Source organism: Oncorhynchus nerka, unplaced genomic scaffold, assembly GCF_034236695.1.
Source record: "Oncorhynchus nerka isolate Pitt River unplaced genomic scaffold, Oner_Uvic_2.0 unplaced_scaffold_1654, whole genome shotgun sequence".
NCBI lineage: Eukaryota > Metazoa > Chordata > Actinopteri > Salmoniformes > Salmonidae > Oncorhynchus > Oncorhynchus nerka.
Window position 1 is genome coordinate 55,001 of NW_027039664.1, and position 25,000 is coordinate 80,000.

Consider the following 25,000-nt stretch of genomic DNA (forward strand, 5'->3'; position numbering starts at 1 on the left):
CATATTCCATTCACCCAGTTCAATGTAACATCGATATGTTTAGGCTACTACATATTGATGACTGTCGTTCATATTCCATTCACCCAGTTCAATGTAACATCGATATGTTTAGGCTACTACATATTGATGACTGTCGTTCATATTCCATTCACCCAGTTCAATGTAACATCGATACGTTTAGGCTACTACATATTGGATGACTGTCGTTCATATTCCATTCACCCAGTTCAATGTAACATCGATACGTTTAGGCTACTACATATTGGATGACTGTCGTTCATATTCCATTCACCCAGTTCAATGTAACATCGATACGTTTAGGCTACTACATATTGGATGACTGTCGTTCATATTCCATTCACCCAGTTCAATGTAACATCGATATGTTTAGTGGCTACTACATATTGGATGACTGTCGTTCATATTCCATTCACCCAGTTCAATGTAACATCGATATGTTTAGGCTACTACATATTGATGACTGTCGTTCATATTCCATTCACCCAGTTCAATGTAACATCGATATGTTTAGGCTACTACATATTGGATGACTGTCGTTCATATTCCATTCACCCAGTTCAATGTAACATCGATATGTTTAGGCTACTACATATTGGATGACTGTCGTTCATATTCCATTCACCCAGTTCAATGTAACATCGATATGTTTAGGCTACTACATATTGGATGACTGTCGTTCATATTCCATTCACCCAGTTCAATGTAACATCGATATGTTTAGGCTACTACATATTGATGACTGTCGTTCATATTCCATTCACCCAGTTCAATGTAACATCGATATGTTTAGGCTACTACATATTGATGACTGTCGTTCATATTCCATTCACCCAGTTCAATGTAACATCGATATGTTTAGGCTACTACATATTGGATGACTGTCGTTCATATTCCATTCACCCAGTTCAATGTAACATCGATATGTTTAGGCTACTACATATTGATGACTGTCGTTCATATTCCATTCACCCAGTTCAATGTAACATCGATATGTTTAGGCTACTACATATTGGATGACTGTCGCTCATATTCCATTCACCCAGTTCAATGTAACATCGATATGTTTAGGTACATATTGGATGACTGTCGTTCATATTCCATTCACCCAGTTCAATGTAACATCGATATGTTTAGGCTACTACATATTGGATGACTGTCGCTCATATTCCATTCACCCAGTTCAATGTAACATCGATATGTTTAGGCTACTACATATTGGATGACTGTTTTCATATTCCATTCACCTGAAGTTCAATGTAACATCGATATGTTTAACCATATTGATGACTGTCCCTCATATTCCATTCACCCAGTTCAATGTAACATCATATGTTTAGGCCCCTGACATATTGATGACTGTCGTTCATATTCCATTCACCCAGTTCAATTCGATATGTTTAGGCTACTACATATTGATGACTGTCATTCATATTCCATTCACCCAGTTCAATGTAACATCGATATGTTTAGGCTACTACATATTGGATGACTGTCGCTCATATTCCATTCACCCAGTTCAATGTAACATCGATATGTTTAGGCTACTACATATTGGATGACTGTCCCTCATATTCCATTCACCCAGTTCAATGTAACATCGATATGTTTAGGCTACTACATATTGATGACTGTCCCTCATATTCCATTCACCCAGTTCAATGTAACATCGATATCACCCAGTTTAGGCTACTACATATTGGATGACTGTTCCCTCATATTCCATTCACCCAGTTCAATGTAACATCCTGTTTAGGCTACTACATATTGATGACTGTCGTTCATATTCCATTCACCCAGTTCAATGTAACATCGATACGTTTAGGCTACTACATATTGATGACTGTCGTTCATATTCCATTCACCAGTTCAATGTAACATCGATACGTTTAGGCTACTACATATTGATGACTGTCCTCATATTCCATTCACCCAGTTCAATGTAACATCCATTGTTTAGGCTACTACATATTGGATGACTGTCGCTCATATTCCATTCACCCAGTTCAATGTAACATCGATATGTTTAGGCTACTACATATTGGATGACTGGTTCATATTCCATTCACCCAGTTCAATGTAACATCGATATGTTTAGGCTACTACATATTGATGACTGTCGCTCATATTCCATTCACCCAGTTCAATGTAACATCGATATGTTTAGGCTACTACATATTGGATGACTGTCGCTCATATTCCATTCACCCAGTTCAATGTAACATCGATATGTTTAGGCTACTACATATTGGATGACTGTCGTTCATATTCCATTCACCCAGTTCAATGTAACATCGATATGTTTAGGCTACTACATATTGATGACTGTCGTTCATATTCCATTCACCCAGTTCAATGTAACATCGATATGTTTAGGCTACTACATATTGGATGACTGTCGTTCATATTCCATTCACCCAGTTCAATGTAACATCACTGTTTAGGCTACTACATATTGGATGACTGTCGTTCATATTCCATTCACCCAGTTCAATGTAACATCGATATGTTTAGGCTACTACATATTGGATGACTGTCGTTCATATTCCATTCACCCAGTTCAATGTAACATCGATATGTTTAGGCTACTACATATTGGATGACTGTCGTTCATATTCCATTCACCCAGTTCAATGTAACATCGATATGTTTAGGCTACTACATATTGATGACTGTTCATATTCCATTCACCCAGTTCAATGTAACATCGATATGTTTAGGCAGTTACTACATATTGATGACTGTCGCTCATTCCATTCACCCAGTTCAATGTAACATCGATATGTTTAGGCTACTACATATTGATGACTGTCGTTCATATTCCATTCACCCAGTTCAATGTAACATCGATATGTTTAGGTTACTACATATTGGATGACTGTCCCTCATATTCCATTCACCCAGTTCAATGTAACATCGATATGTTTAGGCTACTACATATTGGATGACTGTCGTTCATATTCCATTCACCCAGTTCAATGTAACATCGATATGTTTAGGCTACTACATATTGATGACTGTCGTTCATATTCCATTCACCCAGTTCAATGTAACATCGATATGTTTAGGCTACTACATATTGGATGACTGTCGTTCATATTCCATTCACCCAGTTCAATGTAACATCGATATGTTTAGGCTACTACATATTGATGACTGTCGTTCATATTCCATTCACCCAGTTCAATGTAACATCGATATGTTTAGGCTACTACATATTGGATGACTGTCGCTCATATTCCATTCACTCCAGTTCAATGTAACATCGATATGTTTAGGCTACTACATATTGGATGACTGTCGCTCATATTCCATTCACCCAGTTCAATGTAACATCGATATGTTTAGGCTACTACATATTGATGACTGTCGTTCATATTCCATTCACCCAGTTCAATGTAACATCGATATGTTTAGGCTACTACATATTGGATGACTGTCGCTCATATTCCATTCACCCAGTTCAATGTAACATCGATATGTTTAGGCTACTACATATTGGATGACTGTCGCGTTCATATTCCATTCACCCAGTTCAATGTAACATCGATATGTTTAGGCTACTACATATTGGATGACTGTCGTTCATATTCCATTCACCCAGTTCAATGTAACATCGATATGTTTAGGCTACTACATATTGATGACTGTCGTTCATATTCCATTCACCCAGTTCAATGTAACATCGATATGTTTAGGCTACTACATATTGGATGACTGTCGTTCATATTCCATTCACCCAGTTCAATGTAACATCGATATGTTTAGGCTACTACATATTGGATGACTGTCGCTCATATTCCATTCACCCAGTTCAATGTAACATCGATATGTTTAGGCTACTACATATTGGATGACTGTCGTTCATATTCCATTCACCCAGTTCAATGTAACATCGATATGTTTAGGCTACTACATATTGATGACTGTCGTTCATATTCCATTCACCCAGTTCAATGTAACATCGATATGTTTAGGCTACTACATATTGGATGACTGTCGTTCATATTCCATTCACCCAGTTCAATGTAACATCGATATGTTTAGGCTACTACATATTGGATGACTGTCGTTCATATTCCATTCACCCAGTTCAATGTAACATCGATATGTTTAGGCTACTACATATTGGATGACTGTCGTTCATATTCCATTCACCCAGTTCAATGTAACATCGATATGTTTAGGCTACTACATATTGGATGACTGTCGTTCATATTCCATTCACCCAGTTCAATGTAACATCGATATGTTTAGGCTACTACATATTGGATGACTGTCGTTCATATTCCATTCACCCAGTTCAATGTAACATCGATATGTTTAGGCTACTACATATTGATGACTGTCGTTCATATTCCATTCACCCAGTTCAATGTAACATCGATATGTTTAGGCTACTACATATTGGATGACTGTCGTTCATATTCCATTCACCCAGTTCAATGTAACATCGATATGTTTAGGCTACTACATATTGGATGACTGTCGTTCATATTCCATTCACCCAGTTCAATGTAACATCGATATGTTTAGGCTACTACATATTGGATGACTGTCGTTCATATTCCATTCACCCAGTTCAATGTAACATCGATATGTTTAGGCTACTACATATTGGATGACTGTCGTTCATATTCCATTCACCCAGTTCAATGTAACATCGATATGTTTAGGCTACTACATATTGGATGACTGTCGTTCATATTCCATTCACCCAGTTCAATGTAACATCGATATGTTTAGGCTACTACATATTGGATGACTGTCGTTCATATTCCATTCACCCAGTTCAATGTAACATCGATATGTTTAGGCTACTACATATTGGATGACTGTCGTTCATATTCCATTCACCCAGTTCAATGTAACATCGATATGTTTAGGCTACTACATATTGGATGACTGTCGTTCATATTCCATTCACCCAGTTCAATGTAACATCGATATGTTTAGGCTACTACATATTGGATGACTGTCGTTCATATTCCATTCACCCAGTTCAATGTAACATCGATATGTTTAGGCTACTACATATTGGATGACTGTCGTTCATATTCCATTCACCCAGTTCAATGTAACATCGATATGTTTAGGCTACTACATATTGGATGACTGTCGTTCATATTCCATTCACCCAGTTCAATGTAACATCGATATGTTTAGGCTACTACATATTGGATGACTGTCGTTCATATTCCATTCACCCAGTTCAATGTAACATCGATATGTTTAGGCTACTACATGAGGATCACATTTTCCCTTTATCCATCATGAGGTTGCTACAACCTATGAATGAACGTTTACAACGTAGGTGCACTAATCGAGAGACTTGTACACTCTTGCCTGCATCTAGCTAATCTGGGGTGTAATCATTACTGCAAACATTCTGTTTTGCAACTAAAACAAGATTCTTATTGGAACAAAAATCAGGTAGTTCCCTCCCCGTTTTGTTCCGTTGGCTTCTGTTTAATTAAGTGGCTAAGCCGGCGGAGGGGGTTATACTAAGGGGGAGGGGTTATAATAAAGAGGAGGGGTTATACTAAGGGGGAGGGGTTATACTAAAGAGGAGGGGTTATACTAAGGGGAGGTTATACTAAAGAGGAGGGTTATACTAAGGGGGAGGAGTTATACTAAAGAGGAGGGGGTATAATAAGGAGGAGGGGTTATATTAAAGAGGAGGGGTTATACTAAGGAGGAGGAGTTATGCTAAAGAGGAGGGGTTATACTAAGGGGGAGGAGTTATACTAAAGAGGAGGAGTTATAATAAGGAGGAGGGGTTATACTAAAGAGGAGGGGTTATACTAAAGAGGAGGGGTTATACTAAGGAGGAGGAGTTATACTAAAGAGGAGGGGTTATACTAAGGGGGAGAGGTTATACTAAGGAGGAGGAGTTATACTAAAGAGGAGGGTTATACTAAGGAGGAGGGGTTATACTAAGGAGGAGGGGTTATACTAAAGGGGGGAGTTATAATAAAGAGAGGGGGTTATACTAAGGAGGAGGGGTTATACTAAGGAGGAGGGGTTATACTAAGGAGGAGGGGTTTACTAGGAGGAGGGTTTATACTAAAGAGGAGGGGTTATACTAGGAGGAGGGGTTATACTAAGGAGGAGGGTTTATACTAAAGAGGAGGGGTTATTCTAAGGAGGAGGGTTTATACTAAAGAGGAGGGGTTATTCTAAGGAGGAGGGGTTATACTAAGGAGGAGGGGTTATACTAAGGAGGAGGGGTTATACTAAGGAGGAGGGGTTATACTAAGGAGGAGGGTTATACTAAAGAGGAGGGGTTATACTAAGGAGGAGGGTTATACTAAGGAGGAGGGGTTATACTAAAGAGGAGGGGTTATACTAAGGAGGAGGGGTTATACTAAGGAGGAGGGGTTATACTAAGGAAGAGGGGTTATACTAAGGAGGAGGGGTTATACTAAAGAGGAGGGGTTATACTAAGGAGGAGGGGTTATACTAAGGAGGAGGGGTTATAAGGAGGAGGGGTTATACTAAGGAGGAGGGGTTATACTAAGGAGGAGGGGTTATACTAAGGAGGAGGGGTTATACTAAAGAGGAGGGGTTATACTAAGGAGGAGGGGTTATACTAAGGAGGAGGGGTTATACTAAGGAGGAGGGGTTATACTAAAGAGGAGGGGTTATACTAAGGAGGAGGGGTTATACTAAGGAGGAGGGTTATACTAAGGAGGAGGGGTTATACTAAGAGGAGGGGTTATACTAAAGAGGAGGTTATACTAAGGAGGAGGGGTTATACTAAGGAGGAGGGGTTATACTAAGGAGGAGGGGTTATACTAAGGAGGGGGGTTATACTAAGGAGGAGGGGTTATACTAAAGAGGAGGGGTTATACTAAGGAGGAGGGGTTATACTAAGGAGGAGGGGTTATACTAAGGAGGAGGGGTTATACTAAGGAGGAGGGGTTATACTAAAGGAGGGGTTATACTAAAGAGGAGGGGTTATACTAAGGAGGAGGGGTTATACTAAGGAGGAGGGGTTATACTAAGGAGGGAGGGGTTATACTAAGGAGGAGGGGTTATACTAAAGAGGAGGGGTTATACTAAGGAGGAGGGGTTATACTAAGGAGGAGGGGTTATACTAAGGAGGAGGGGTTATACTAAAGAGGAGGGGTTATACTAAGGAGGAGGGGTTATACTAAGGAGGAGGGGTTATACTAAGGAGGAGGGGTTATACTAAGGGAGGTTATACTAAAGAGGAGGGGTTATACTAAGGAGGAGGGGTTATACTAAGGAGAGGGGTTATACTAAGGAGGAGGGGGGTTATACTAAAGAGGAGGGGTTATACTAAAGAGGAGGGGTTATACTAAGGAGGAGGGGTTATACTAAGGAGGAGGGGTTATACTAAGGAGGAGGGTTATACTAAAGAGGAGGGGTTATACTAAAGAGGAGGGGTTATACTAAGGAGGAGGGGTTATACTAAGGAGGAGGGGTTATACTAAGGAGGAGGGGTTATACTAAGGAGGAGGGGTTATACTAAGGAGGAGGGGTTATACTAAGGAGGAGGGGTTATACTAAAGAGGAGGGGTTATACTAAAGAGGAGGGGTTATACTAAAGAGGAGGGGTTATACTAAGGAGGAGGGGTTATACTAAAGAGGAGGGGTTATACTAAGGAGGAGGGGTTATACTAAGGAGGAGGGTTATACTAAAGAGGAGGGGTTATACTAAGGAGGAGGGGTTATACTAAAGAGGAGGGGTTATACTAAGGAGGAGGGGTTATACTAAGGAGGAGGGTTATACTAAGGGGGAGGGGTTATACTAAAGAGGAGGGGTTATACTAAAGAGGAGGTTATACTAAGGAGGAGGGGTTATACTAAAGAGGAGGGGTTATACTAAGGAGGAGGGGTTATACTAAGGAGGAGGGGTTATACTAAGGAGGAGGGGTTATACTAAGGAGGAGGGGTTATACTAAAGAGGAGGGGTTATACTAAAGAGGAGGGGTTATACTAAGGGGGAGGGGTTATACTAAAGAGGAGGGGTTATACTAAAGAGGAGGGGTTATACTAAGGAGGAGGGGTTATACTAAGGAGGAGGGGTTATACTAAGGAGGAGGGGTTATACTAAGGAGGAGGGGTTATACTATATGGAATTGTTTTATTAAGAAGGTCACGCCAAGCATCATTTAGCTATTTGATTTAGAATTTTAAGACCACTTGAAGTATCAAAAAAAAATGACAAAATATAAATTTGTAGGACATTTTTTGGGGGGAACTATTAGGCCATAAAAAACATATTGAGTAACAGTTTCACTAAAAAAGTATTTAGTCAGCCACCAATTGTGCACGTTCTCCCACATAAAAAGATGAGAGAGGCCTGTAATTTTCATCATAGGTACACTTCAACTATGACAGACAACACAACAGCAGTCTGTGACCAGGCGGAAAAAAAACCTCTCCAAGCCAAACCTTCGTATCATAACCGCTAACTGCTCCACACAGCCAACATTGTTGTCACCATATTAGCTAAGGTCATAGTCAACATAGTGACTAGAACGAACGCGTTAGTAAACCCACTACAATCAAGCAGTACAGTGTACAGCAAGCAGTTTAGCAGTTACACCGGCAGGCCCCAGTGGCAATAAATTTAAAAAACTTACCATGACTTGGAAGAGTTGCAGTGTTGGATAGCCTTAGCCAGCTAGCTAACATAGCAGTGTTCGAGAGCCTTAGCCAGCTAGCTAACATAGCAGTGTTCGATAGCCTTAGCCAGCTAGCTAACATAAATAGCATTCCTCTCTGTTTGAGTCAGGTTGGTGAGTAGGCTAAATTAGCTACATTATTTTAGTCAGTTATTTGGTGACGTGAATATATTTAGCATAATTTTACATAACAAGGATAACTTTTTCACTATTTTTCTTTTTCTGAAATTCACTGAGTAGGACGTTCCTCCCCTTCCTCCTCTGAGGAGCCTCCACTGGTGTGTGTGTGTGTGTGTGTGTGTGTGTGTGTGTGTGCGTGTGCGTGTGTGCGTGTGTGTGTGTGTGTACCCCAGTGTGTTGTACCCCAGTGTGTTGTACCCCAGTGTGTTGTACCCCAGTGTGTTGTACCCCAGTGTGTTGTACCCTGTGCAGGGAGAGTTGAGTTCTGATCCTTGGTTAGGCTTGGTCAGGCTGTCTGTCACAGAGTCCAGCTTCAGGTAGAGAGTCGAAGGTTTCTTCACAAACAGAGTCTATATATATAGAGAGAGAGACAGAGAGGCAGATAAACATACAGCAAGAGTTAAACCATGTCAGATGCACAAACACACACGTTTTCTTTGATGATCAGAAGAAACTAAAGTATGCAAGGATATTCAGTCTCAAGAACAGTCAGTCTCAAGAACAGTCAGTCTCAAGGATAGTCAGTCTCAAGGATAGTCAGTCTCAAGAACAGTCAGTCTCAAGGATAGTCAGTCTCAAGGACAGTCAGTCTCAAGAACAGTCAGTCTCAAGGATAGTCAGTCTCAAGGGGAGTCAGTCTCAAGGATAGTCAGTCTCAAGGATAGTCAGTCTCAAGAACAGTCAGTCTCAAGGATAGTCAGTCTCAAGGATAGTCAGTCTCAAGGACAGTCAGTCTCAAGAACAGTCAGTCTCAAGGATAGTCAGTCTCAAGGGGAGTCAGTCTCAAGGATAGTCAGTCTCAAGGATAGTCAGTCTCAAGGGGAGTCAGTCTCAAGGGGAGTCAGTCTCAAGGATAGTCCGTCTCAAGGATAGTCAGTCTCAAGGATAGTCAGTCTCAAGAACAGTCAGTCTCAAGGATAGTCAGTCTCAAGGATAGTCAGTCTCAAGGATAGTCAGTCTCAAGGACAGTCAGTCTCAAGAACAGTCAGTCTCAAGGATAGTCAGTCTCAAGGGGAGTCAGTCTCAAGGATAGTCAGTCTCAAGGATAGTCAGTCTCAAGGATAGTCAGTCTCAAGGACAGTCAGTCTCAAGGATAGTCAGTCTCAAGGATAGTCAGTCTCAAGGATAGTCAGTCTCAAGAACAGTCAGTCTCAAGGATAGTCAGTCTCAAGGATAGTCAGTCTCAAGGATAGTCAGTCTCAAGAACAGTCAGTCTCAAGGATAGTCAGTCTCAAGGATAGTCAGTCTCAAGGATAGTCAGTCTCAAGGATAGTCAGTCTCAAGAACAGTCAGTCTCAAGGATAGTCAGTCTCAAGGATAGTCAATCTCAAGAACAGTCAGTCTCAAGGATAGTCAGTCTCAAGGATAGTCAGTCTCGAGCATAGTCAGTCTCGAGGATAGTCAGTCTCGAGGACAGTCAGTCTCAAGAACAGTCAGTCTCAAGGATAGTCAGTCTCAAGGATAGTCAGTCTCAAGAACAGTCAGTCTCATGGATAGTCAGTCTCAAGAACAGTCAGTCTCAGTCTCAAGGACAGTCAGTCTCAAGAACAGTCAGTCTCAGTCTCAAGAACAGTCAGTCTGAGTCTCAAGGACAGTCAGTCTGACTCTCAAGGACAGTCAGTCTCAGTATCAAGGACAGTCAGTCTCAGTCTCAAGGACAGTCAGTCTGAAGAACAGTCAGTCTCAGTCTCAAGGACAGTCAGTCTCAAGAACAGTCAGTCTCAGTCACAAGGACAGTCAGTCTCAAGAACAGCCAGTCTCAGTCTCAAGGACAGTCTCAGTCTCAAGGACAGGCAGTCTCAGTCTCTAGGACAGTCAGTCTCAAGGACAGTCAGTTTCACGAGCAAACATATAGACCTAATTAACCAGTATTACATCTTCATAGATCAGGATCATAACATGAGCTGGTTTCAGTTCTATCTTCTCACTCCTTCTTATCTGACTGACAGCACAGATTGTGGATATATACTCACCGGCGAAGGGGGGCCGATCTTCTCCATGTACTCAATCTCATAGTCTGGCACTGAGGGAGACAATAGAACAGACAGATTTAGAGACACAAGTACGAGAGAACGAAAGAGAGACAGAAAGAGAGAAGAGAGATGGTTAGAGAAAGAAAGAGAGAAGAGAGGAGGGAGAAGAGAGATGGTTAGAGACAGAATGACAGAAGAGAGGAGGGAGAAGAGAGATGGTTAGAGACAGAATGACAGAAGAGAGGAGGGAGAAGAGAGATGGTTAGAGACAGAATGACAGAAGAGAGGAGGGAGAAGAGAGATGGTTAGAGACAAAAAGGAGAGAAGAGAGGAGGGAGAAGAGAGAAAAATGAAAGAGGGGAGAGAACATCAGATACTCTAGACTGGACTGGACTGGTGGGACAGTCTGTCTGTCTATCTGTATAACAACATGACCCAGTTTAAACCCAGTCACGCAGACACAGCCTCTGGGTAGTGTGGCTCTCCTCTACCCTTCTAGGGGTCAGGGTTTAGTAAAGGGCTGGATAGCTAGCTGCATGGGCTCGCTGCCAATTAGAAATCAATAACTGGGGGAGCACACGTATGGATGACATATCGTCCTGTACATGGAGACATTAACTCTTGAACTAATTGATGACTAATTGATTTATTTTTAAACACACACACACACACACACACACACACACACACACACACACACACACACACACACACACACACACACACACACACACACACACACACACACACACACACACACACACTCACCTCGATTGTTCTCGTTGACGAAGGCTGTGAGGTCAGATGGCTGCGGGAAGTCCTCCTGGGGGTCAGAGGTTAGCTCCGCCTCCATGGATTCCCATTTGTGATTGGCTGAGGAAGCAAGCTTCTCTTTGTGATTGGAGGAAGAGGCCAACTTCTCCTCGTCTGTGGCGTGGTCGTCCTGTAGCGGGGGGATAGGAGGCTGGGCTTCATCTACTGGGGTGGGCTCCTGGAGCGGAGGAAGGAGGGGGTGAGGAAGTGAGGACATGAGGAGGTGAGGAGGTGTGGAGGTGAGGAAGTGAAGACATGAGGAGGTGAGGAAGTAAGGAGGGTGAGAAAGTGAGGAGGTGAGGAGGTGGGGAGGTTGAGGAGGTGAGGAGGTGAGGAGGTTGAGGAGGTGAGGAGGTGGGGAGGTTGAGGAGGTGAGGAGGTGGGGAGGTTGAGGTGAGGAGGTGGGGAGGTTGAGGAAGTGAGGAAGTGGGGAGGTAAGGAAGCGAGGAGGTGAAGAAGTGAGGAGGGTGAGGAAGTGAGGAGGTAAGGAAGTGAGGATGTGAAGACGTGAAGAGGTTGTGGAGATGAAGAGGTTGAGGAGGTGAGGAGGTGAGGAGGTGAGGATTTGAGGATTTGAGGAGGTGAGGAGGTGTGGAAGTGGGGATTTGAGGAGGTGAGGAGGTGTGGACGTGAGGATTTGAGGAGGTGAGGAAGTGTAGTGGTGAGGAGAGGAAGTGAGGACGTGAGGAGGTGAGGAGCTGTGTGTGTGTGCGTGCGTGCACACATGAGTGTAAGAGAGAACTGACTCACTTGTGATGATGGATCAGACATGGCCGACCTCTTTGGGGACCTCTTGACTCTGAAAGTGTTCCTGGAACGGGAAGAAGAGAGAGACGATCAGAAGTCACTGAACACAACATGTCATCTCTGGCAGAGACTTAATCAACCAATCAAATCAATACTTAATCAATAGATACATAATATTATATATCTTATTACTAACAACTTAGGTACGTTTTTCAATTATTATTCTGTCTCTTGTATCGTTTGTTTACGTTCAGCTTCAGATACATGTCATTCACATTACCTGGGGAATTTAGAAAGAGACTTTCAGCAACATCATCAACATCATCAAGGAACAGTATGTTGATGTAACTAGTTTAGTTAAGGAACATTATGTTGATGTAACTAGTTTAGTTAAGGAACATTATGTTGATGTAACTAGTTTAGTTAAGGAACATTATGTTGATGTAACTAGTTTAGTTAAGGAACATTATGTTGATGTAACTAGTTTAGTTAAGGAACATTATGTTGATGTAACTAGTTTAGTTAAGGAACATTATGTTGATGTAACTAGTTTACCGGTAGTTAAGGAACATTATGTTGATGTAACTAGTTTAGTTAAGGAACATTATGTTGATGTAACTAGTTTAGTTAAGGAACATTATGTTGATGTAACTAGTTTAGTTAAGGAACATTATGTTGATGTAACTAGTTTAGTTAAGGAACATTATGTTGATGTAACTAGTTTAGTTAAGGAACATTATGTTGATGTAACTAGTTTAGTTAAGGAACATTATGTTGATGTAACTAGTTTAGTTAAGGAACATTATGTTGATGTAACTAGTTTAGTTAAGGAACATTATGTTGATGTAACTAGTTTAGTTAAGGAACATTATGTTGATGTAACTAGTTTAGTTAAGGAACATTATGTTGATGTAACTAGTTTAGTTTATGTTGAGGTAACTAGTTTAGTTAAGGAACATTATGATGATGTAACTAGTTTAGTTAAGGAACATTATGTTGATGTAACTAGTTTAGTTAAGGAACATTATGTTGATGTAACTAGTTTAGTTAAGGAACATTATGATGATGTAACTAGTTTAGTTAAGGAACATTATGATGATGTAACTAGTTTAGTTAAGGAACATTATGTTGATGTAACTAGTTTAGTTAAGGAACATTATGTTGATGTAACTAGTAAGGAACATTATGTTGATTAGTTAAGGAACATTATGTTGATGTAACTAGTTTAGTTAAGGAACATTATGTTGATGTAACTAGTTTAGTTAAGGAACATTATGTTGATGTAACTAGTTTAGTTAAGGAACATTATGTTGATGTTGTAGTTAAGGAACATTATGTTGATGTAACTAGTTTAGTTAAGGAACATTATGTTGATGTAACTAGTTTAGTTAAGGAACATTATGTTGAGGTAACTAGTTTAGTTAAGGAACATTATGTTGATGTAACTAGTTTAGTTAAGGAACATTATGTTGATGTAACTAGTTTACCGGTAGTTAAGGAACATTATGTTGATGTAACTAGTTTAGTTAAGGAACATTATGTTGATGTAACTAGTTTAGTTAAGGAACATTATGATGATGTAACTAGTTTAGTTAAGGAACATTATGTTGATGTAACTAGTTTAGTTAAGGAACATTATGTTGATGTAACTAGTTTAGTTAAGGAACATTATGTTGATGTAACTAGTTTAGTTAAGGAACATTATGATGATGTAACTAGTTTAGTTAAGGAACATTATGTTGATGTAACTAGTTTAGTTAAGGAACATTATGTTGATGTAACTAGTTTAGTTAAGGAACATTATGTTGATGTAACTAGTTTAGTTAAGGAACATTATGTTGATGTAACTAGTTTAGTTAAGGAACATTATGTTGATGTAACTAGTTTAGTTAAGGAACATTATGTTGATGTAACTAGTTTAGTTAAGGAACATTATGTTGATGTAACTAGTTTAGTTAAGGAACATTATGTTGATGTAACTAGTTTAGTTAAGGAACATTATGTTGATGTAACTAGTTTAGTTAAGGAACATTATGTTGATGTAACTAGTTTAGTTAAGGAACATTATGTTGATGTAACTAGTTTAGTTAAGGAACATTATGTTGAGGTAACTAGTTTAGTTAAGGAACATTATGTTGATGTAACTAGTTTAGTTAAGGAACATTATGTTGATGTAACTAGTTTACCGGTAGTTAAGGAACATTATGTTGATGTAACTAGTTTAGTTAAGGAACATTATGTTGATGTAACTAGTTTAGTTAAGGAACATTATGTTGATGTAACTAGTTTAGTTAAGGAACATTATGTTGATGTAACTAGTTTAGTTAAGGAACATTATGTTGATGTAACTAGTTTACCGGTAGTTAAGGAACATTATGTTGATGTAACTAGTTTAGTTAAGGAACATTATGTTGATGTAACTAGTTTAGTTAAGGAACATTATGTTGATGTAACTAGTTTAGTTAAGGAACATTATGTTGATGTAACTAGTTTAGTTAAGGAACATTATGTTGATGTAACTAGTTTAGTTAAGGAACATTATGTTGATGTAACTAGTTTAGTTAAGGAACATTATGTTGATGTAACTAAGTTAAGGAACTAGTTTAGTTTAAGGAACATTATGTTGATGTAACTAGTTTAGTTAAGGAACATTATGTTGATGTAACTAGTTTAGTTAAGGAACATTATGTTGATGTAACTAGTTTAGTTAAGGAACATTATGTTGATGTAACTAGTTTAGTTAAGGAACATTATGTCGATGTAACTAGTTTAGTTAAGGAACATTATGATGATGTAACTAGTTTAGTTAAGGAACATTATGTTGATGTAACTAGTTTAGTTAAGGAACATTATGTTGATGTAACTAGTTTAGTTAAGGAACATTATGTTGATGTAACTAGTTTAGTTAAGGAACATTATGTTGATGTAACTAGTTTAGTTAAGGAACATTATGTCGATGTAACTAGTTTTAGTTAAGGAACATTATGTTGATGTAACTAGTTTAGTTAAGGAACATTATGTTGATGTAACTAGTTTAGTTAAGGAACATTATGTTGATGTAACTAGTTTAGTTAAGGAACATTATGTTGATGTAACTAGTTTTTAAGGAACATTATGTTGATGTAACTAGTTTAGTTAAGGAACATTATGTTGATGTAACTAGTTTAGTTAAGGAACATTATGTCGATGTAACTATGTTGATGTAACTAGTTTAGTTAAGGAACATTATGTTGATGTAACTAGTTTAGTTAAGGAACATTATGTTGATGTAACTAGTTTAGTTAAGGAACATTATGTTGATGTAACTAGTTTAGTTAAGGAACATTATGTTGATGTAACTAGTTTAGTTAAGGAACATTATGTTGATGTAACTAGTTTAGTTAAGGAACATTATGTTGATGTAACTAGTTTAGTTAAGGAACATTATGTTGATGTAACTAGTTTAGTTAAGGAACATTATGTTGATGTAACTAGTTTAGTTAAGGAACATTATGTTGATGTAACTAGTTTACATTATGTTGATGTAACTAGTTTAGTTAAGGAACATTATGTTGATGTAACTAGTTTAGTTAAGGAACATTATGTTGATGTAACTAGTTTAGTTAAGGAACATTATGTTGATGTAACTAGTTTAGTTAAGGAACATTATGTCGATGTAACTAGTTTAGTTAAGGAACATTATGATGATGTAACTAGTTTAGTTAAGGAACATTATGTTGATGTAACTAGTTTAGTTAAGGAACATTATGTTGATGTAACTAGTTTAGTTAAGGAACATTATGTTGATGTAACTAGTTTACCGGTAGTTAAGGAACATTATGTTGATGTAACTAGTTTAGTTAAGGAACATTATGTTGATGTAACTAGTTTAGTTAAGGAACATTATGTTGATGTAACTAGTTTAGTTAAGGAACATTATGTTGATGTAACTAGTTTAGTTAAGGAACATTATGTTGATGTAACTAGTTTTTAGTTAAGGAACATTATGTTGATGTAACTAGTTTAGTTAAGGAACATTATGTTGATGTAACTAGTTTAGTTAAGGAACATTATGATGATGTAACTAGTTTAGTTAAGGAACATTATGTTGATGTAACTAGTTTAGTTAAGGAACATTATGTTGATGTAACTAGTTTAGTTAAGGAACATTATGTTGATGTAACTAGTTTAGTTAAGGAACATTATGTTGATGTAACTAGTTTAGTTAGGAACATTATGTTGATGTAACTAGTTTAGTTAAGGAACATTATGTTGATGTAACTAGTTTAGTTAAGGAACATTATGTTGATGTAACTAGTTTAGTTAAGGAACATTATGTTGATGTAACTAGTTTAGTTAAGGAACATTATGTTGATGTAACTAGTTTTAGTTAAGGAACATTATGTTGATGTAACTAGTTTAGTTAAGGAACATTATGTTGATGTAACTAGTTTAGTTAAGGAACATTATGTTGATGTAACTAGTTTAGTTAAGGAACATTATGTTGATGTAACTAGTTTAGTTAAGGAACATTATGTTGATGTAACTAGTTTAGTTAAGGAACATTATGTTGATGTAACTAGTTTAGTTAAGGAACATTATGTTGATGTAACTAGTTTAGTTAAGGAACATTATGTTGATGTAACTAGTTTAGTTAAGGAACATTATGTTTATGTAACTAGTTTAGTTAAGGAACATTATGATGATGTAACTAGTTTAGTTAAGGAACATTATGATGATGTAACTAGTTTAGTTAAGGAACATTATGTTGATGTAACTAGTTTAGTTAAGGAACATTATGTTGATGTAACTAGTTTAGTTAAGGAACATTATGTTGATGTAACTAGTTTAGTTAAGGAACATTATGTTTATGTAACTAGTTTACTGTGTGTGTGTGTGTGTGTGTGTGTGTGTGTGTGTGTGTGTGTGTGTGTGTGTGTGTGTGTGTGTGTGTGTGTGTGTGTGTGTGTGTGTGTGTGTGTGTGTGTGTGTGTGTGTGTGTGTGTGTGTGTGTGTGTGTCAGGTTGGATATAAAGATGTCAAAACACCCGCACGCAGATAATATGACAAGACAGAGTGAGATATGTGTGTGTATGTACTCTCTCTCTCTCTCACACACACACACACACACACACACACACACACACACACACACACACACACTGGGACAGCTATCTGGTCTAGCGGTAAACGCTGCAGTCTCATACATGCCTACGATGTCGTCAGGAGAGGTTTGAATACTTCCCTTTGACACTATGTTTCATGCTGTCTGTCTCTCTGTTCAATAAGGTCAGAAAAGACCATCAAAATATTTATTTTAAATTAAACCAACTTACGATTTGATAGGTTTCTTCTTCGTTTTGGATGGTTTGTTCTGGTTGTGGTCCTCCAGCTCCCCAACGTTATCATTATCGTTATCAACCTCATTGTCATTGGCCGACACCTCAAAGGAGGCGGAGCCTGAGGCAGCCGTGGGCGGAGACGCAGCCATGCTATTGGAGGAGGACTTGAAGGCAGCAGACTCGTCGAAGGTGTCAGAGTTGAATCTACGGGAGGGTTTGTTCAGCTTGGGAGAGACGGGGATCTCGCTGTTAGAGCCGAACGGGTTGAAGTTAGGGTCGTCCCACTGGGCGGGGTCAAAGTTATAGGAAGCCTTATGGATAGGGAGGTCATCACCGGGGACGGTGGCGGGCGTGTTGTCTAGGGGTTCCGATGGCGGCTGGACGACCTTCTTCAGGCCCATCCTGGGCTTCCTCAGAGGCATCTGATCATAATAATTATTATTGTTAATATTATTAAAATATATTAGAAACATAATAATAATGACATAAATACAATTATTAGGAATCATAATTGTAAATAAATGTACTACTTTAAAGCGCTTTTCAAAAAACACATCGAGTCACTTGAAAAACAAATCAGCAAGATCACCAGGCAACAAGAAAAAATGACACATTGAAATCAGCCAGAGAAAAGAAAGGTACCATTTTCAGTCCTATGACAGACTAACCTTGGAGCCTGGCTTCCTGCCCAGCTTCTTGGGAGGTGGAGAGGCCTTAGGAGGCTCCTCGAGGGTCTCCTCAGAATAGTCAAACTCCAGTCTGACCGCCCCTGAGGTGCGAATAGGGGGGCTGGTAGAGGGACGAGCTTGTTCCTCAGTAGAGACAGGAGGGGGGTTAGACACAGGGGTGATAGTTTTGTGAGCAATGGACGCAGAGACTTCTTTCCGTCCCAACGGGGGGGAGTTAGAGACTCCTTTCCGTCCCAACGGGGGGGAGTTAGCTACTTTACTACCTCCGGTGTTGAATGGGTCGATGTCCTCAAAGTTGTCTGGGTCCCATTTGTAGGCCCCACTAGGGGGGATGGGAGAGGAGCCCTCACTGGCTGGGAGAGGGGCTTCCGGCACTGGGATGGGGGTATCCTCCTGTCGGAGGGGTATGGAAATGGCCTGGGTCGGAACAGGAGTAGGGGTTGGGATTGGTTGGTTATCTGTCGCTGGGCTAGTGTGATTGGTCTCTTCAATGAGAGTGGCGGGGCTTTCCACACGTGACTTCCTGGTTCTGCGGAGCGTGCCTCCTGGACTGGGCGTGGCCGAGGCAGGGCCAGAGTCTGTTGTGGCTCCTCCTACTTCCTGGTCATCGGAGCCCAATAGGGGGCTAGATGTTCTGGTGCTCTTTTTCAGCTCCGGTGTGATACCAGAGGATGGAGGTTGGGGGCTCTCTGGGTTAGAGCTCTGCCTGAGGAGAGGCTTCTGTTTCAGGGAGCCGCCAGGGCGGAGAGGCCCCTTCTTGGACGGTCTGCGGAGGGTCCCAGGAGCACTCTCAGTACCACTGTCGATACTAAAGGCCTCAGCCAAGGCACGGGAGTCTCCGATTGAGAGGGAGGATCCTACGCTGTCTAGGGGGCCGGAGCCGTCTAGCTCCCCAGCCTGGAGGCTCAGAGAGCGGGTTAGAGTTGATCGACTCTGGGCCTCAGCAGCAGCAGCAGCAGCAGCTATGAGCTGGTCTAGGTTATACGCTCCACTAGCAGCTATGGGCTTGTCCTCGTCAAAGACTATGGACAGGGAGCTACCATGGTGACCTTTAGCCTCTGACCCGGGTTCACCATCTGCCTCAGAGTCACAGCCAAGACCTGGAGGAACAGAGAAATATATATGACAAGTGCTGTGTAGTCGAGACATAATCCCACAATGCATTGTCAAGGTTTGCATTTGGGTTGAGTGAGAAATTACTTTCTTCTGATGCTTGTGTGTGTATGTGTTTGTGTGAGAGAGGGAAAGAGAGAGAGAGAGAGAGAGAGGAGAGAATGAGAGAGTGAGAGAGAGAGAAGAGAGAGAGAGGGTGAGAGAGAGAGAGAGAGAGAGAGAGAGAGAGAGAGAGAGAGGGGGAGGGAGATGAAGGGTGAGAAAAAGAGGGAGAGAGAGAGAGAGAGGGGGGGGGATGAAGGGTGAGAAAAAGAGGGAGAGAGAGAGAGGGGGGGGGGATGAAGGGTGAGAAAAAGAGGGAGAGAGAGAGTGATGGAGGCTGTGTCTGGTTTTAGACAAGTCTAATTCAATTGATGAATGAGCTCTGAATATTTCAACACAACCTCCCAGTTGGCCAATTAGTAAAACACGCCATACATCATGTGATGGATGACTGAAGCTTTTCTGCATATATAAGACCTGTTTATATCCTTTAGCAACTCAGTGATGCTGGTCTGACTCACTAAACAAAGCAAACCTCTTTTTTGAAATACCAGTAGTCACCACTAGAGGGTGATCTAAGCTTTTCTCTCTCTGTGTTTCTCTCTCTCTCTCTCTCTCTGTCTCTCTCTCTCTCTCTCTCTGTCTCTCTCTCTCTCTCTCTCTCTGTCTCTTTGTCTCTCTCTGTTTGTCTCTCTCTCTCTCTCTTTGTCTTCCTTTGTCTCTCTCTCTCTCTCTCTCTCTCTCTCTCTCTCTCTCTCTCTCTCTCTCTCTCTCTCTCGCTGTCTCTCTCTTTTTCTCCTTTTCACTCTCTCTCTCGCTCCCCTTCCTGTCTCTCTTTCTGTGTGTGTGTGTGTCTCTCTCCCTCACCGGTGTCTTCCGAGGTCAGCAGCTGGGTATGATTTTCTGTCTCTCCAGTGGGGGACTTGACAGGGGTGGTCGACTCCGGTGTCTCGAACGCTCCGTCAGAGTCTGAGCTCCTGTAGGACAGAGAGAAAGAGAGAGAGAGAGAGAGAGAGAGAGAGAGAGAGACAGAGAGAGACAGAGAGAGACAGAGAGAGAGAGAGAGAGAGACAGAGAGAGAGAGAGAGAGAGAGAGAGAGAGACAGAGAGAGAGAGAGAGAGAGAGACGCATTATAAACCTCACTAACACTGTGGACCTCACAGGGACAAAGGTGTGAAGGAAGAGGAAAATGAGACATTAGTAAACTTCAACGCTGTACATTCTCTGGATATAACGGACAATGTGGTTTGTGAGCAATGAACAGTTGTTATTAAAGTACTGTGTGAATTTCACCAGGTTCATATATCAATATGTCATGTTGATTTGTTATTATGCATCCTGGGAGTAGAGGAGTGTTGACTAACGTGTTGCCCTGCGGTGCATCCTGGGAGTAGAGGAGTGTTGACTAACGTGTGTTGACTAACGTGTTGCCCTAGGAGTAGGGGAGTGTTGACTAACGTGTTGCCCTAGGAGTAGGGGAGTGTTGACTAACGTGTTGCCCTGCGGTGCATCCTGGGAGTAGAGGAGTGTTGACTAACGTGTTGCCCTGCGGTGCATCCTGGGAGTAGAGGAGTGTTGACTAACGTGTTGCCCTGCGGTGCATCCTGGGAGTAGAGGAGTGTTGACTAACGTGTTGCCCGCGGTGCATCCTGGGAGTAGAGGAGTGTTGACTAACGTGTTGCCCTGCGGTGCATCCTGGGAGTAGAGGAGTGTTGACTAACGTGTTGCCCTGCGGTGCATCCTGGGAGTAGAGGAGTGTTGACTAACGTGTTGCCCTGCGGTGCATCCTGGGAGTAGAGGAGTGTTGACTAACGTGTTGCCCTGCGGTGCATCCTGGGAGTAGAGGAGTGTTGACTAACGTGTGCATCCTGGGAGTAGAGGAGTGTTGACTAACGTGTTGCCCTGCGGTGCATCCTGGGAGTAGGGAGTGTTGACTAAGTGCCCCAGGAGTAGGGGAGTGTCGACTAACGTGTTGCTCTGGGAGTAGAGGAGTGTCGACTAACTGCCCTGCGGTGCATCCTGGGAGTAGGGAGAGGAGTGTTGACTAACGTGTTGCCCTGCGGTGCATCCTGGGAGTAGAGGAGTGTTGACTAACGTGTTGCCCTGCGGTGCATCCTGGGAGTAGAGGAGTGTTGACTAACGTGTTGCCCTGCGGTGCATCCTGGGAGTAGGGGAGTGTTGACTAACGTGTTGCCCTAGGAGTAGGGGAGTGTTGACTAACGTGTTGCCCTGCGGTGCATCCTGGGAGTAGAGGAGTGTTGACTAACGTGTTGCCCTGCGGTGCATCCTGGGAGTAGAGGAGTGTTGACTAACGTGTTGCCCTGCGGTGCATCCTGGGAGTAGAGGAGTGTTGACTAACGTGTTGCCCTGCGGTGCATCCTGGGAGTAGAGGAGTGTTGACTAACGTGTTGCATCCTGGGAGTAGAGGAGTGTTGACTAACGTGTTGCCCTGCGGTGCATCCTGGGAGTAGGGGAGTGTTGACTAACGTGTTGCCCTAGGAGTAGGGGAGTGTCGACTAACGTGTTGCTCTGGGAGTAGAGGAGTGTCGACTAACGTGTTGCCCTGCGGTGCATCCTGGGAGTAGGGGAGTGTCGACTAACGTGTTGCCCTGCGTGCATCCTGGGAGTAGGGGAGTGTCGACTAACGTGTTGCCCTGCGGTGCATCCTGGGAGTAGGGGAGTGTCGACTAACGTGTTGCCCTGCGTGCATCCTGGGAGTAGAGGAGTGTCGACTAACGTGTTGCCCTGGGAGTAGGGGAGTGTCGACTAACGTGTTGCTCTGGGAGTAGGGGAGTGTCGACTAACGTGTTGCTCTGGGAGTAGGGGAGTGTGCCCTACGTGCTCCTGCTCAAATCATTTTGAGGCACTCATTTTCTGTCTTCTTCAGAAAAAGTTTGATTATTTTAGGTACAACGTTTTGTTCATGAATAATGATGTATATTTAGAGGTTACTCATAAGTGAATGGTATTGTTAAGATGCACTTGTAATTGTACTTTTTTAGGATGACATCAACATTGTGAATTCAACATGTGGTTAATAGCTAGCTAAGGTATTAGCAGGCTACTGTATGTGTGAACGATGGCTAGCTCCTGGAATGATCCCAGTCCCTCCTATTGTGCATCTGTTGTAGAAAAGAGGGCGACGATTCGCAGAACATAATGTGGCTCTACAAATGTTTTATTTCCTTTTGGATGCAGATTGCAGGATGCAGAGAGTGAATTCTGATTCATTAAAACTAATCTCTAAAGTCTCACGTCTATAGTCTCAATCAACCGCAACGCAACGCAGAGCTACAACACAACGACAATCGCTCTCTTCTCAGTCCACATTAGCATAAAGAAATGAGTGACAACAATGGCTATTGGAACGTGGCTCAGCTGTCATTGAGCCCGTGTAGGATAGATTTGGCAGACAGATATTGATCTGACGAAAACAAAGAAATATGTTGATCGTCAAGTCATTTTCCTAGCGTACAGTACAACCATCTGTGCAGATATACATACTTTTTTTTCTCTCTTTTTGAGAGAAAATATCACCAGTCTGAAAACTGATGAGCGAATGTGTCAACGCTGTGACGGTTCTACTTCATGGTTCCAATATTGTCTCTGTTCATCTCCCATATTTAGTCCAACAAAGACCCCAGTCAGCATGTATGTGTTCCTCTACGTCTGATTGGCTGGATTATTAGGTCTGCAAATGAAAGCGCTGAATCTGCAGCCAGGAGACAGAAAATGGCTCGCCTGAGACGCTCCCCCCTCCATTTTACACACGAACCAAGCGACAGACAGACAGACAGACAGGCAGACAGACAGACAGACAGACAGACAGGCAGGCAGGCAGGCAGACAGACAGACAGACAGACAGACAGACAGACAGACAGACAGACAGACAGACAGACAGACAGACAGACAGACAGACAGACAGACAGACAGACAGGCAGGCAGGCAGGCAGGCAGGCAGGCAGGCAGGTAGGTATATTATATTAACGCATATATATTAACGCATATTATATTATATAGAGAGGCAGGGAGTCTAGTGGTTAGAGTGTTGGACTAGTAACCAGCAGGTAGTCTAGTGGTTAGAGTGTTGGGTCAGTAACCAGCAGGTAGCCTAGTGGTTGAAGTGTTGGCCGAGTAACCAGCAGGTAGTCTAGTGGTTAGAGTGTTGGACTAGTAACCAGCAGGTAGCCTAGTGGTTAGAGTGTTGGACTAGTAACCAGCAGGTAGTCTAGTGGTTAGAGTGTTGGACTAGTAACCAGCAGGTAGCCTAGTGGTTAGAGTGTTGGACTAGTAACCAGCAGGTAGCCTAGTGGTTAGAGTGTTGGGTCAGTAACCAGCAGGTAGCCTAGTGGTTAGAGGGTTGGACTAGTAACCAGCAGGTAGCCTAGTGGTTAGAGTGTTGGACTAGTAACCAGCAGGTAGCCTAGTGGTTAGAGTGTTGGACTAGTAACCAGCAGGTAGCCTAGTGGTTAGAGTGTTGGACTAGTAACCAGCAGGTAGCCTAGTGGTTAGAGTGTTGGGTCAGTAACCAGCAGGTAGCCTAGTGGTTAGAGTGTTGGGCCAGTAACCAGCAGATAGCCTAGTGGTTAGAGTGTTGGACTAGTAACCAGCAGGTAGCCTAGTGGTTAGAGTGTTGGACTAGTAACCAGCAGGTAGCCTAGTGGTTAGAGTGTTGGACTAGTAACCAGCAGGTAGCCTAGTGGTTAGAGTGTTGGACTAGTAACCAGCAGGTAGCCTAGTGGTTAGAGTGTTGGGCCAGTAACCAGCAGGTGGTTAGAGAGTTGGGCCAGTAACCAGCAGGTAGCCTAGTGGTTAGAGCGTTGGGCCAGTAACCAGCAGGTGGTTAGAGAGTTGGGCCAGTAACCAGCAGGTAGCCTAGTGGTTAGAGTGTTGGGTCAGTAAACAGCAGGTAGTCTAGTGGTTAGAGCCTTGGGCCAGTAACCAGCAGGTGGTTAGAGAGTTGGGCCAGTAACCAGCAGGTAGCCTAGTGGTTAGAGTGTTGGGTCAGTAAACAGCAGGTAGTCTAGTGGTTAGAGTGTTGGGTCAGTAACCAGCAGGTAGCCTAGTGGTTAGAGTGTTGGGTCAGTAAACAGCAGGTAGTCTAGTGGTTAGAGTGTTGGGCCAGTAACCAGTAGGTAGCCTAGTGGTTAGAGCGTTGGGCCAGTAACCAGTAGGTAGCCTAGTGGTTAGAGTGTTGGACCAGTAACCAGCAGGTAGCCTAGTGGTTAGAGTGTTGGGTCAGTAACCAGCAGGTAGCCTAGTGGTTAGAGTGTTGGGCCAGTAACCAGTAGGTAGTCTAGTGGTTAGAGTGTTGGGCCAGTAACCAGTAGGTAGCCTAGTGGTTAGAGTGTTGGGCCAGTAACCAGCAGGTAGCCTAGTGGTTAGAGCCTTGGGCCAGTAACCAGCAGGTGGTTAGAGAGTTGGGCCAGTAACCAGCAGGTAGCCT

General features: G+C 41.9%; 1 protein-coding gene across 6 annotated transcripts in view; it reads right to left on the reverse strand.

Annotated features, from left to right (window-relative positions):
• tacc2 (transforming, acidic coiled-coil containing protein 2) overlaps positions 1-25,000 on the reverse strand; it is a 71,410-nt gene that overhangs the window by 43,421 nt on the left and 2,989 nt on the right. For 3 of the 6 annotated variants that reach the window (XM_065015147.1, XM_065015151.1, XM_065015152.1), the window contains exons 2-8: positions 20,421-20,530; positions 18,378-19,498; positions 17,704-18,131; positions 12,392-12,452; positions 11,597-11,819; positions 10,829-10,878; positions 9,084-9,205 (exon numbers count right to left, since the gene is read on the reverse strand). In XM_065015147.1, the coding sequence (XP_064871219.1) occupies positions 9,084-9,205; positions 10,829-10,878; positions 11,597-11,819; positions 12,392-12,452; positions 17,704-18,131; positions 18,378-19,498; positions 20,421-20,530 (2,115 nt within the window). The remainder of the gene's footprint in view (positions 1-9,083; positions 9,206-10,828; positions 10,879-11,596; positions 11,820-12,391; positions 12,453-17,703; positions 18,132-18,377; positions 19,499-20,420; positions 20,531-25,000) is intronic. The other 3 variants (XM_065015148.1, XM_065015149.1, XM_065015150.1) reach the window with 2 other exon arrangements.